At 42.2% G+C, this 12,561-nt stretch overlaps 1 protein-coding gene across 15 annotated transcripts in view; it reads left to right on the forward strand.

Annotated features, from left to right (window-relative positions):
- GLI3 (GLI family zinc finger 3) overlaps nucleotides 1-12,561 on the forward strand; it is a 280,541-nt gene that overhangs the window by 204,138 nt on the left and 63,842 nt on the right. For 8 of the 15 annotated variants that reach the window (XM_065542082.2, XM_074036582.1, XM_065542078.2 and 5 more), the window contains 2 exons: nucleotides 10,902-11,115; nucleotides 11,953-12,069. In XM_065542082.2, coding sequence (XP_065398154.1) covers nucleotides 10,902-11,115; nucleotides 11,953-12,069 — 331 coding nt within the window. The remainder of the gene's footprint in view (nucleotides 1-10,901; nucleotides 11,116-11,952; nucleotides 12,070-12,561) is intronic. The other 7 variants (XM_074036580.1, XM_074036583.1, XM_065542079.2 and 4 more) reach the window with 1 other exon arrangement.

Consider the following 12,561-nt stretch of genomic DNA (forward strand, 5'->3'; position numbering starts at 1 on the left):
AGGAGACATCTAGAAAAGGTAACTAACCTTCTTAACAGTGAAAGGTACAGGAGACAAAGTGGACTTCAGGTGCGTTTGGCCTCTGAGACATGCTGACTAACAGGGCAGGTGCAAGTCTCAGGCTCACTCATCGTTCTCACATCACAGCTATTTGGCAAAGCAAGTGGTGTTATTCTTTTTTGTTTTGTTTTTGTTTTTTTGAGACAGAGTTTCACTCTTTTGCCCAGGCTGGAGTGAAGTGGCACAATCTCGGCTCACTGTAACTTCTGCCTGCCAGGGTCAAGTGATTCTCCTGCCTCAGTCTCCCGAGTAGCTCAGATTATAGCGGCCCACCACTGTGCCCAGCTAATTTTTGTATTTTTAGTAGAGACGGGGTTTCACCATGTTGGCCAGCCTGGTCTCGAACTCCTGAACTCAGGCGATCCACCCGCCTCGGCCTCCCAAAGTGTTAGGATATCAAGCGTGAGCCACCACACCTGGCCTTATTCTTGTTTTACACATAAGCCCGGTGGGTCTTTGCAAGATGAAGTTAGCAAAGTTCCGTGCCTAGTGGGCATCAGCACTAGCACTCCAGTTTCCTGCTTGTTAATTTACTCTAAATACACTTGACTTTCACACTTACATGTTTTCTAATACCTGACTTGCTGTTGGTATTGGCAGTGCATCCGTAATGATGTTTACATTTCTAAACATGTCATTAAATGTTTAAAGATACTCAGTTTCTAAGAAATGCCGTAGCTGTCTTCTTCACATCTGTGCCCTAGTGCAAATGCAGTTAAAGATGCCTGTAATAGCATTTACCACTATTTGACATTTCTGTATTTTCTTTCTCCTTTAGTAGTTTGCTATCCATTTCTCTCCAATAGAACACAAGCACCAAAAAGCCAACCACTGTGTACCTCTTTTTCCCACCCCTGTGACACCTGCGTTCTCTCATATTGACGCCATTCACTAAACGGTTCTTGAGTAAATAAATAAAGGAGCTCTCTCATGAGTAATTAGAATTCTCATCATTCCCTTATTAAAGTAAGTTTTCTACATAGTAGTTGAATAATTCTGGTTTTCTGAAAGTTGCAATCTGTGTGAGTGTTATATTATTTCGTGGCCATAGATTGATAGATACAGAGACAGAGGGGTGAATAGAAAATAAAGGATTAAAAAAGCAAATGTCTATTTTAAGTTTATATATTTACTTAATAATCCAGACTACTATAAAAATACCATATAAAACCAGTATTTATTCACAAAAGCCCATCGGCATATTATAACAGTACTTGATTATGTCAGATTTTTAAAAATGCATTGTCTAGACGTACCTGACAAGTCTTTTAAAATCTCATAATTAAAATAACTTTCAAAAATAATTCTATGCACGTTGAAAAGTATGTTATAAAATATTGCATGTTTCAAGAAGTTGTAGCTTCTCCATCACCTGGAAGACTCCCCATCTAAAACTAGATAATTCATATTTATCAAATACAGCCAGTACCCCCCACTCTACATAGTTAAGGCTAAGGTTGTAAATAGCCAGTGAATCACAGTAGGTTAAAATAGTTTACCTTCGCTAAAACCTTCTCCCTAGGGAATTGAGCCACCCTTGGAAGAGAAGGTGTTTAAAATGACACCCTTCTTCTGTAGTCTTCCAGCAAATGTAAATGGGATGAAGAAATGAGTACTCCACTCATTTCTAATCCACTGGGTATCACTTTCTCACTTTCTATTTAATGGCTACAATGAAAGTGGTTTTATATTCTTAGTGGTTTTAAGTCTGGTGTGACCAGGAAAGAGATCTCAGTGAAAATGACATTCCCATGTTGCACATCACCTCTCTGAGTGCCAAGATCTCCAGCTTCACAAAACAGTGCGGTGTTTTTCTGCTGCCAGCACTGATGAGCTCAGCCTGATGACAGGAGGGCAAGTTGTGCCTTCTGTTTCGTGGATCATCAGCCCTCTCTGACACTAGGACACTGGAGTAAGAGTGCATCTGGCAGGTCCACTGATGCTGCCTGAGGCAGGCTGGAAGTCAGCTCAGCCTCCATAGCTCCTTGGCTCTGTGCTTAGTAAACACCTTGCTTATGTCAGAGAAATAACACACAAATGAATTGAGAAACATACGGAAGAACAGATAAATATAGTGCCAAATTGCCGACGTCTTTAAGATTATCATTCCATCTTCTAAAAATTTGGAGATGACATTCCCTTCCCCCATTTTCAGTAAAGTAATTAATACCACCTTAAAAAGATAGCTCTCATTTACTTCCTTAAAAGTAATTAATATTACCTGATGTGGTAGTTAGTTTTACATAGTATTTCATTTAATCAGTTATTAATTCCACAAATATTTAGCTGAGCTTAACTCTCTGCTAGTCGCTGTACTGGTGGAATGGTGGCTACACAAATGCCTGAGAGAGACACGACCCCCACTTTCATGGAAGTTACGGAAGGGAAAAGCCTCTAAGCATATGAATAAACGAATAAATGAGCAAAGGAACTTCTAAGGTAACAAATGAATGAACAAAGGAGCAAAGGAGTTTGTAAGCGTTCTGGTCAGTGCTGTAAAGGAAATGACCCAGATGTTAAGAAACAATAGCACCAAGGGCCTAATTCAGGGGATTGGCCAGTGACTTATAGGATGATGACAACACACCCTGGAAAGCTTTCTACAACTTTCTAAGAAGAAGGCCTAGCAGGTGAAGGCCCTGAGGTGGGAGGAGTAAGGCGCTGGGGGAACCGTCAGCAGATGACAGTAAAACACGGGGTGGGTTAGCCAAGGCACAAGGTTGGCGACACAGGCAGGGGCCAGGTTATACCACAGCATCTTGGACCACAGATCTAAGGACAATAGGAAGGGCCTAAGAGCTAGGGCCTTAGATCTGGAAGACCGGAAATCTAAGGGCCTTCCCTGGAGGCCCCCCACAAGGCTGTTTAATTTTACAGGTGAGGAAACTGATGTTCATAGAGGTTAGCAGGCTGAATCAAAGGCACTCAGTTACTCACATGACAGAACCACGAATTCAACCTGGTGGGTCTAACTCTGAGTGTTCACCAGACACACTTCTTTCTCTCTTAGAAATCCTCAAATGAGAGACATGGTGAAAAGCATTGGCAGGAAATGCTATTTATAATACAAATAATAATATCTGATGATGTTTTGAAGAAATGGATTATGGATATATTAACATATGATTATTCTAACCATGTCTAACATACTTGATGAGCCAGATCTCATGTGAGAGTTTGTTACTGCTATTCATGTTCATTGAGGTCATGTCTATTTGGCTGCTTAATGGCAAGTGGCTTTTCAGCTTTTTAGATCACTTTCATAATGTAAAGCCTAATGTATTTTTCTCCAAAGCATTTTTCAGAAAGCATATGCCTAAATGTAAATGTTGAGATGCTTAAGAGCATGTGGGTCTTTATTTGTGTACTCTTTACTTCTGAGGCTGGGCTGGATTTCCAATAAACTTGCCCTGGAAACTTTTATAGATGGAAGTGGAAGCTTTATTTTTTTTCCCTCTCAAATAGAAGCACATGCATGCATGTGTGTCCCTACACATATACAAATAATGATAGCTGTTGGCCCATTCTCTGCAAAACTGGAAAAAAAAAATGGTTCTTTGAATGGCAACTATTGTGCAGCGAATTCTACGACTGTAACCAAAGTGAGGATGACCTCTTAGTGCAACAGTCACAAACTAGCCAGGAATTTTGGCTTGGCTTTGAATGTGTCTCTCTCCCTTCTATTTTCTTAAAGTAAGTTTCTCACATTCTGGTACCATGTTATCTCAGTGGTTCTTGTTGCCTGACTTTACTTCCAATCTTGATTTCATGAGCAAACAAGTTAGGAGAGGTGGGATACTCATTGGATTCTTCTTCAGCCTGTAGAAAACTAGGTTTGTTGCAGCATGAATTTTCTTAATTCCAGTGCCCTGACCTAAAGGAATACATCCTGATACTATCACATGAGTTTCTTTTAAGGATGTTGAAAAAATTCAACTTACGGAACTTACAGAAGGGAAAAACCTCTCAGCATGAATGAAATTTAACAACCAAGGCAATTGGAAGAAGTGTTTTGTAGGTGGCGGGTAGACAGAGTTGATTTTACATTTACAAGACATTTCCCAAGAATCCAGAGGTGCCACATATTCGTTACTCTTCACGTTGGACTGAGAGCTGGTACCTTTGTGATGGAGTGTGATTACCACTCACACCAGGGCTTGCCTGTGGCTTAGTTCTTTAATGCATCACCTACCTGCCCAGCTCTGTGCACGCCATGCTGGGTCATTGAGAGATTTCAGAGATGATCCTGGAAACCGAAGAGACTTCCCTTCTGCTCAGCTTCCCACATCCTTCTGTGCCTTTTCCCCACATACATCATGTGCTGGTGCAGAAACCCCGGCACTGCGATTATATGGGAGTGAGATATTCCATGGCAACTCTAGGAAAAAGCTGTTATTTTAGGGAAGGGTTAAGAATGTCCTGTGGATTGAAATCATCAAACAATAAAATAGTAGCTTTTACCTTTGAGTGTGTGGTGGCTGGATGATATGGCCTCTTGACATTTTTCTTACTTTCCTCAATTGTTTTCTTTATTTTTATGTAGAAACAAATCTCTTGAATGTTGTAATCAGCTCTTACTTACTATTCCAATTTAAAGGGCTACAGCAAGCCATATTATGGTGCTTTATTTATAGTACCATTGTTAAGGAATCCAGTATATCCCCAGCACTCTGACCCCCCCCCCCCCACCATATATAGAATTCCTGAAGCATTTAAAAAACATAAGCTTTTCTCATACACTATTTTAATTGGGTTTATCCATTTGATTTGAACATTAATGACTGAAGTGCCTATATGTATGGTAGGGTAAATAAATGTTTAATGGTTGATTTTCTGCAGCATGAACTTTTAGTGTTTCCATTTTATATATCATTTTGGAAATAAATATAAATTATATTAGCAGAATGGATTACAAGGGTTTCTGTACTAATGTTGCCTTACATCACTTCCTTGGTGTGAAAAAAATAAATATTTATTGTGAAAGCCAAGCATGATTATGCATTTCCAGGTTTAATGTATTAATTTTAAATTATATGTAACTTTCTGGTTACAAGTAATTATTTTTTCTTTGGAAATATAAATGGTATTTGTATAAAGTACTCAGTTAAAACTTGCCGAATTAATTAATGATATGCAGTGGGTAGACTTTAGGACATTTATTTTGGTTGCTTAACAGTTTTCCTTTTACCTGCACTCTGTTTTGTCCTGTTGGGTATAATTGTTGAGATTCCCAGAAAGGAGACTTCCTGTGCTGTTTACAGTAATGCTAAGAGACAAGGACTAGTTTGCAAAATTTGATCACGCTTTTTAAGAGTATTGACAACACTTTGTATATCTGATTTCTGATGTATATTTACATCAGAACTTTCTTAAAGATTCAGACTTTGAGAATTTTATTTTGAAGTCTTTGTGAAAAAGAAAAAATGGTTCCCAGTCAGACAACAGTTTGTTAATCACCTTTCACTGAGCTCAGAGCTGAATATGAAGATGAAACTGACTGAGAAGTTATCCTTATTTAGACCCTGCATCCAGTGGAATGCCCTTTCAAACTAACAACCCAGTTCCCATACATCAGCTCTGATTAGTAAGCTATGTAATATCCACATTTTTCTCCTTGTCTGCTCTTTAGTAAAATAAAGGGCAAATTAATTTTTAAATTAACTTATTCTGGCTTTATAATTGTTGCCCTAGAATAGTGTTTCTGAGAGTGTATTGTGAGGAACACTGGTCTCTGGAAGCTCCTCCACATCCTGCTGCCAGCAGTATCTGGGGTGGACATTAGGAATGCACAGAGAAGCGGGCCTGGGCTGTATTCCTAAGAGTTTGATGACCTTGGTACTTCTTTCTCTTTCCCTCCATTACACTTACTCACCTCAGGAGGCCTCTGACTGTGTTAGCACGTTGCTTGGGAAGATCTGGGCCATCTAACACTTTCTTTCTACTGATCTTATTGACTATAGATTAACAGTTACAAGTCACAGTTTTATAAATGTTTATTGTTACTGTCTTAAATTACCCCCATCTTTCATGTAGTTATTTAGAAACAAAAGCTATAAAAGTAATTTTTAAAAATAATAACAGATTAATTGTTGAATGCAGAGAATTCAGAATCAGAACATAAAATTGATCTCCTCTGGTGACTCCTTGGAAAGAGTGGGGTGAACGGAAACGTGGAGGCCATGAGCATGGGAAGCACAGGTACCAAGGTTTAGACTGTAGATTATGTCCTGCTTTAGAGAAGGTATAAGAGATTATTAACAATTTCAACTATAGACCGGACGCAGTGGCTCACACCTATAATTCCAGCACTTTGAGAGGCCAAGGCGGGTGGATCTTTTGAGGTCAGGAGTTCGAGACCAGCCTGGCCAACATGGTGAAACCCCGTCTCTGCTAAAAATACAAAAATTAGCCAGGCGTGGTGGTGCATGCCTGTAATCCCAGCTACTTGGCAGGCTAAGGCAGGAGAATCGCTTGAACCTGGGAGGCGGAGGTTGCAGTGAGCCAAGATCACGCCACTGCATTTCAGCCTGGGTGGCAGAACGAGTCTCCATCTAAAAAAAAAAAAATATTTTTCAACAATAGTAATACTTTCTATTTGTGAGAAATTGTGGAATGAATACATGAACTATTTAGGAAGGTTCTTACTCAGGGCCCCTAAAAGTAGAATTTACCTTTTGTTTCTAATTCTGATCTCTTTAATCAGCAAAGTCTGTCCTGTGCCATTGAAGTGCTACAGAAGGAAATGGATGTAGACTCTAGCTTCGTTTGTGTAATGCTGCTTTACAGACATGTTGTCAAATTGTAGTTTTCAGAGGAAAACATAGTTTTCTTTGAGGTGATTCTTCTGAGTGTGGTAGGCAGGATAACAGCCCCAAAGATGTCCACATCCTAATCCCCAGGTCCTGTGAATAGGTTCCCTTCCACACCAGGACTTTCACAAGTGTGATTAAGCTAAGAATCTTGAGATGAGAAGATGATCCTCGATTGTGTGGGTGGCAGTGATGTAATCACAGGGGCCCTTGTGAGAGGGAGGCAGGAGAGGCAAGTTAGGGTCAGAGGAGGAGGAGGAGGAGGAGGCCTGAGTGATGCGAACCCCTGAGCTGAGGAATGTGGGCAGCCTCCAGGAAACGGAAGAGGCAGGGAGCCTAGACCGTCTGGAAGAATGCAACCCCACCAGCCTATTGCAGACTTCTGACTTCCAGAACTGTAAGATAATAAACCGTGTCTGTTGTTTTAAGCCACTCAGTTTGGGCTGTTCGTTGCAGCAGCAACAGGAAACTAATAGACACTGAAGAAGAGATTCAGTCACCTGTTGACTCAGTACTGCGCGTCTGCTCTGCCAGCCACGCTGCCCGGCCCAGCTGGACCTTGCCTCCTGGATGGAGAGACAGAAGGAGTTATAGAGAGTACTGCATGCTGCCATGAGAATAGAACTGGCACGCAGTAGAAAATGATGGGGCAAGGAGGTGCAGAGGGGGCTCGTTTTGATGGGGCATGAGTCTAAGAAGGCCCCTCTGAGGAGCTGGAACCTGAATGTTAAAAAGGAGGTGGCCATTCTGAGCTCTGGAAGCCAAGGGTTCCAGGCAGGGGACACTGTGAGTGCTGAACATGCAGAGGGGCTCGTGCTGTGACAGGAGGCAAAAGGATGCGGGACTCCCCTCCTCCACAGCCCTCCCCACTTTGATTTAAAGGAGGAGGCTGTGGTGGCTCAGGTTTTCTTATCCCCGCAGTGGGAAAACCTCAGGAGAATCTTTTCATACCTTGATCTTGCCCGAGAGGGTTGAGGGTGTGCGTGGCAGGCATCCTTTCTCGTGGGCATTTTGTCTGTGACTCTCGACATCCGTGTGCTGTGCCCAGTCATCGCCTGTCCTCAGCCCCAGCACTCTGATGGCAGTGTTCTGAGAGCAGAGGAGCCTTGACTTCCAAATCTGTTAAGTGATACTGTGTCAGAGCTGAGAACTTTCTACTTTTGTCATCAAATTCTGAATTGGCTTTGTCATCTGGAGTGGAGCAGCCCTCTTGCACACAGTCCCTGGCAGGAGCGACAGCAGAAGGCTGAGGGCCAACCCTTCTGGGTCCAGACAAGCTGTCCCATACCCTGCCTCAGCCCAGGTCTGTGCATGAGGAGGAGGAGAGTGTTCTGTTGCTGGCTTCTTATGAGTAAGCCCTGAAGGCTCATGATCACCGTCCACTGTGTGTTCTCTCACAGCCCTTGCAGTCTAATCATTGATGTGGATTTTAGAGAACATTTATTCCCGTCACCTGGTTTTATCAGCAAAAAGGTGGGGGCCCTGAATGGGGACATGGCCAAAGTATGTCGAGAGCTTTCAGAACCCCTACCCCTGCTCCCCGAGGACAAGGAGGATCGTGGACCTAGGAAACTGCGGTGGGAATGCTGAGCCTTGTCTTTTGTAAGGACACCTCCTACATCTTTTTATTTTTTTATTTTTATTTATTGTTATTATTATTATTTTTGAGACAGAGTCTCGCTCTGTCACCCAGGCTGGAGCGCAGTGGTGCAATCTTGTCTCACCGCAATCTCCACCTCCCCAGTCCAAGCGATTCTCCTACCTCAGACTCCTGTGCAGCTGGGATTACAGGTGTGTGCCATCACGCCCGGCTCGTTTTTGTATTTTTAGTAGAAACGAGGTTTCGCCATGTTGGTCAGGCTTGTCTCGAACTCCTGACCTCAAGTGAGCCACCCGCCTCGGCCTCCCAAAGTGCTGGAATTACAGGCGTGAGCCACCACGCCCAGCCTCCTACATCATTCAAAAAATGTACTTCCCTTATCCGTCTGTGAACGCCTGTGAGTTGCTTATGTATAAAATCAAGGGTGTATTTTGCTTTGTGAAATGTTTTTTGAATTGTCTCTATTTTTTAATTAAGTACTGACTTTTTAAACCCCCAAATGTCATGTCTCCCAGAATTAGAAGTGTAAATGATCTTCAGGGACCCTCTCCCAACTCTGCCAGATAGTCTAGTCTCCTAGAACCCTGGAAAGGTGTTTGGAGATACATACAAAGTCTGTGTGCCATGGTAATTATATGTGAAGTGGGTTATTTTGGTTTTTGTTTATTTAATGAATAGAGTAACGTAGTTACACTTAGTAATACTCATTCACCCAAAGGAAGGGGGGCTGTTAAATCATTGTGTTTTTTGATGAATGGCCTGTACACTGAAAAATAAATTGGACAAACTGGCATAGAGCTCAGTGAACATGAAATCAGCTATTAGAAGAAAGCTTGTGAACAAATTCTGAGGCAGATATGCATCTTTTGATTAATGCCCTATCAATCATCCACACAGCTACCTTAGCTAAGTCTTGCCGTAATCATTCATGCTTGCTTTTGGAAACACTGGCAGCAACTATAACGCCGCAGAAACGGAATATTATTACTGATTTCTCCCTAACTTACTGTGAACAATGACTGTTTTCACCATGTTTCTGCTTTCCTTTATTAAAGAAATACAATGCAGAATGAAAGGAGAGTTCCTCAAAGCCTGGTGAAATTCTCCTAGGGTATTCTTAATGATATTCAGTCTTAAATGGGCAAGCTATTGTAATGTAAGGTTCTCTGTAGAAATAATAGTAATGTAATCCCATTGAAGCTGCCTGTTATGGATTGTAGTCAAATAGGCAAAATGTAGAGTCATGTTAATGAACAGAGTATATCTTTGGAATTATTACTTAAAGTTGTTGAAATGGTTTGAATTTTGCTATTGTAATTATTTTATTCTCCGTTAATGCGCTTAACAGCCATAGTAATTAACCCACCAGATTGCAAATTTGCGTGAATTCTGACTTTGACATTACAAGAAACCCTGATTCTTTCTGGGTATTACACAGCAGGATAGGGAGAAATATATACATATATATAAAATTTTTTTTTACTGATTATTTTTTTAAAAAGAAATTTCCATGGATGCAATTATTAGTTTTTCATGCATTTTTAAGCCATTGGCAAATTCCTTAAGAACACTCCGTTCTTTTAAGAGGGTTTGATTCCAAAACCACGCTGGCACAAAGAATGATTTGGCATTGCCTGCTAGTCGAGAAATCTTTAGGTAATATCACTGCTTCCTCAGGACTTACTGTAGCCTGGGAAATAGTGTGGCATAATAAAGTAGTGACAGGCATTAGCATGCATAATGGGCTTTAATAGACATTAAATGCTGTTTAGCTAGAAGAGGGAGCAGTGCTCTCCCACTGGAATATTCCTCCATCGAAGCCCATTGATCACTGATTTCAGTGGGGAGAGGTTAATCCATCAGCTTCTGTAACCAGACGGCACTGATGGAAATTCTTTAGGTGGCATTCTGGATGAACCAAGCTTTCCATCTTTACAAACAAATGAGTGATATGACAAGCATGGTGTTCAAAACACATTTAACCAATTGATTTTCTTTCCTCTTGTAATAAGATCTGGAGACATATGAAAGCGTGCGGTGTGAGCTAAGATTAAAGGAATTGCTCCATACACAGGAACATACGGAACTAAGAGCCAATAAAAGTCCTATAAAGCATGTAGTCACCCATTCTCTTTTTTATATAAAGTTTGTTATTGCAATAAATAGTTATTATTGAGCTGATGCCTTTTATTTCCGTTTTTGCAGAATCTTGTTTCAGGTCTGCGTGTGTATGTGCACGCACATGCGTGTCTCATCTCAGTGCTCATCTTTCCCTTAGAAGTTTTCAAGGTGCTTGGCAATAATCCTACCTTCTCATTTAAACAAATTTGATTTGGGATGGTAAAATTATAGATAGAAAGCTGCAGATCTTGTGTACTTGTATGAGCTCAGCATTTAAGTGATGGTCGTCTTTTTTAATCTCCCACGCACAGCCCAGCCTTGAGCTTCACCTACTCGTCTGCGCCCGTCTCTCTCCACATGCATCAGCAGATCCTAAGCCGACAGCAGAGTTTAGGTTCAGCCTTTGGACACAGCCCTCCACTCATCCACCCTGCCCCAACTTTTCCAACACAGAGGCCTATTCCAGGGATCCCCACGGTTCTGAACCCCGTCCAGGTCAGCTCCGGCCCTTCCGAGTCCTCACAGGTGAGAGGGATAGGTCGATGCACCCGGCTGCGCTGGTCAGCTGAGGGTGGGGGCAGGCCACCATGTCAGCCGTTAAATCAACACGACACCTCTGTGTTCTCACAGCCTTCGTACTGGCATCCTGTCTTCTTAATACTGAGGTCTAGTCTTCAGTTTTGGTGGACGTGTTGTGTAAATGCTTCTCATCAAACAGTTTTTTCCCCCAGAGTCATTTTCCCATGGGAATAGCAGCAGGCTGCTTGATAGGGCTCCCCTGTGACCTGGTGCCATCTGTAACCTGCATCCCATGTTAATGCAGCGTGTGGATGCATTGCTCTCATTTGGTCTCATTTGCTCTCATTTGGTCACTGTTCACTCCCTCTGCTAGAACCACAGTTGCGACTTACCACCGGGTGGTACTTTAGAGTAAGACTAAAACTGTGCTTTGCCCTGCGTTAACTGTTGCCACTTTGATATTGTTTGGAGAAAAATCTGGATGCTCTGGTTAAAGAACTTCACAAACGGAACGGGTTGGTCTTCTACCCTCCTCACAACTTTGTTCTTTTGAAATACCCTGTTGGAGCTTGTTAAAGCTTAGGGCCTCAGCTCCATTCTTCTAGCTTTTAAAAGCCACAGGGAGTTTATACTCACGAGTTAAAAATGAAGAGCTGCCGCATTTACGTATTTTCTAGCTTTGAACATACTATCTGAACTCTACTACCCTGGGAATTGGAGCATTATCAGAGTTGTTGCTTTATTGCCAAATAAGCCCGCTTGTCCCGAGTTTCAGGTTTTAATTATGGTACTGCTCCTTGTTGATGAAAATCTTTTTGTCTCTGGCTCTGCAAATGTGACCAGCAGAACAAGCCCACGAGTGAGTCTGCAGTGAGCAGCACTGGTGACCCGATGCACAACAAGAGGTCCAAGATCAAACCCGATGAAGACCTCCCCAGCCCAGGGGCTCGGGGGCAACAGGTAGGACACTCAGGGTGCACAGGCCAGCGTCCACTCCTCCCAAGATTGGTGTCTTTAAGCCAGCTCCCCCTTCCTTCCCAGTCCTGGTGTCTTTTCACAGCAGTTCCTTGTTTACTGCATTGTTGACCTTGGCCATACTCGACATGTTGTACAAAAGGCTAGGTATAGAGTCACTAAACTGTTCTTCTAGCTCAGAAGCAAATGCAGTCCAGGAAGCCATGTGGGGCATAGCTTCTTGACAGGTTAGGCAGGTTAGGAGTATGGTCAGCTGTAGTTCATAGAGGAAATGGTTGCATTAATTTGTTGCTGGCCACAGGTGAGACCAGGCTTCAATCCTCATCTGTGATCTTGAGCCTGAATTACTGAGCTCCTGGACCCAAGCCTGAGCTGTGGCAGATCTACTGATGGCTCCTATACCAATTGTGTTCTCATTTTTTCTTATTTTGCTACTTCCCACTTTCTAGGAGAGCCTGGCGAACCAGAAGGGATGAA

The sequence above is a fragment of the Macaca fascicularis genome, chromosome 3, assembly GCF_037993035.2.
Source record: "Macaca fascicularis isolate 582-1 chromosome 3, T2T-MFA8v1.1".
NCBI classification, from domain to species: Eukaryota; Metazoa; Chordata; class Mammalia; order Primates; family Cercopithecidae; genus Macaca; species Macaca fascicularis.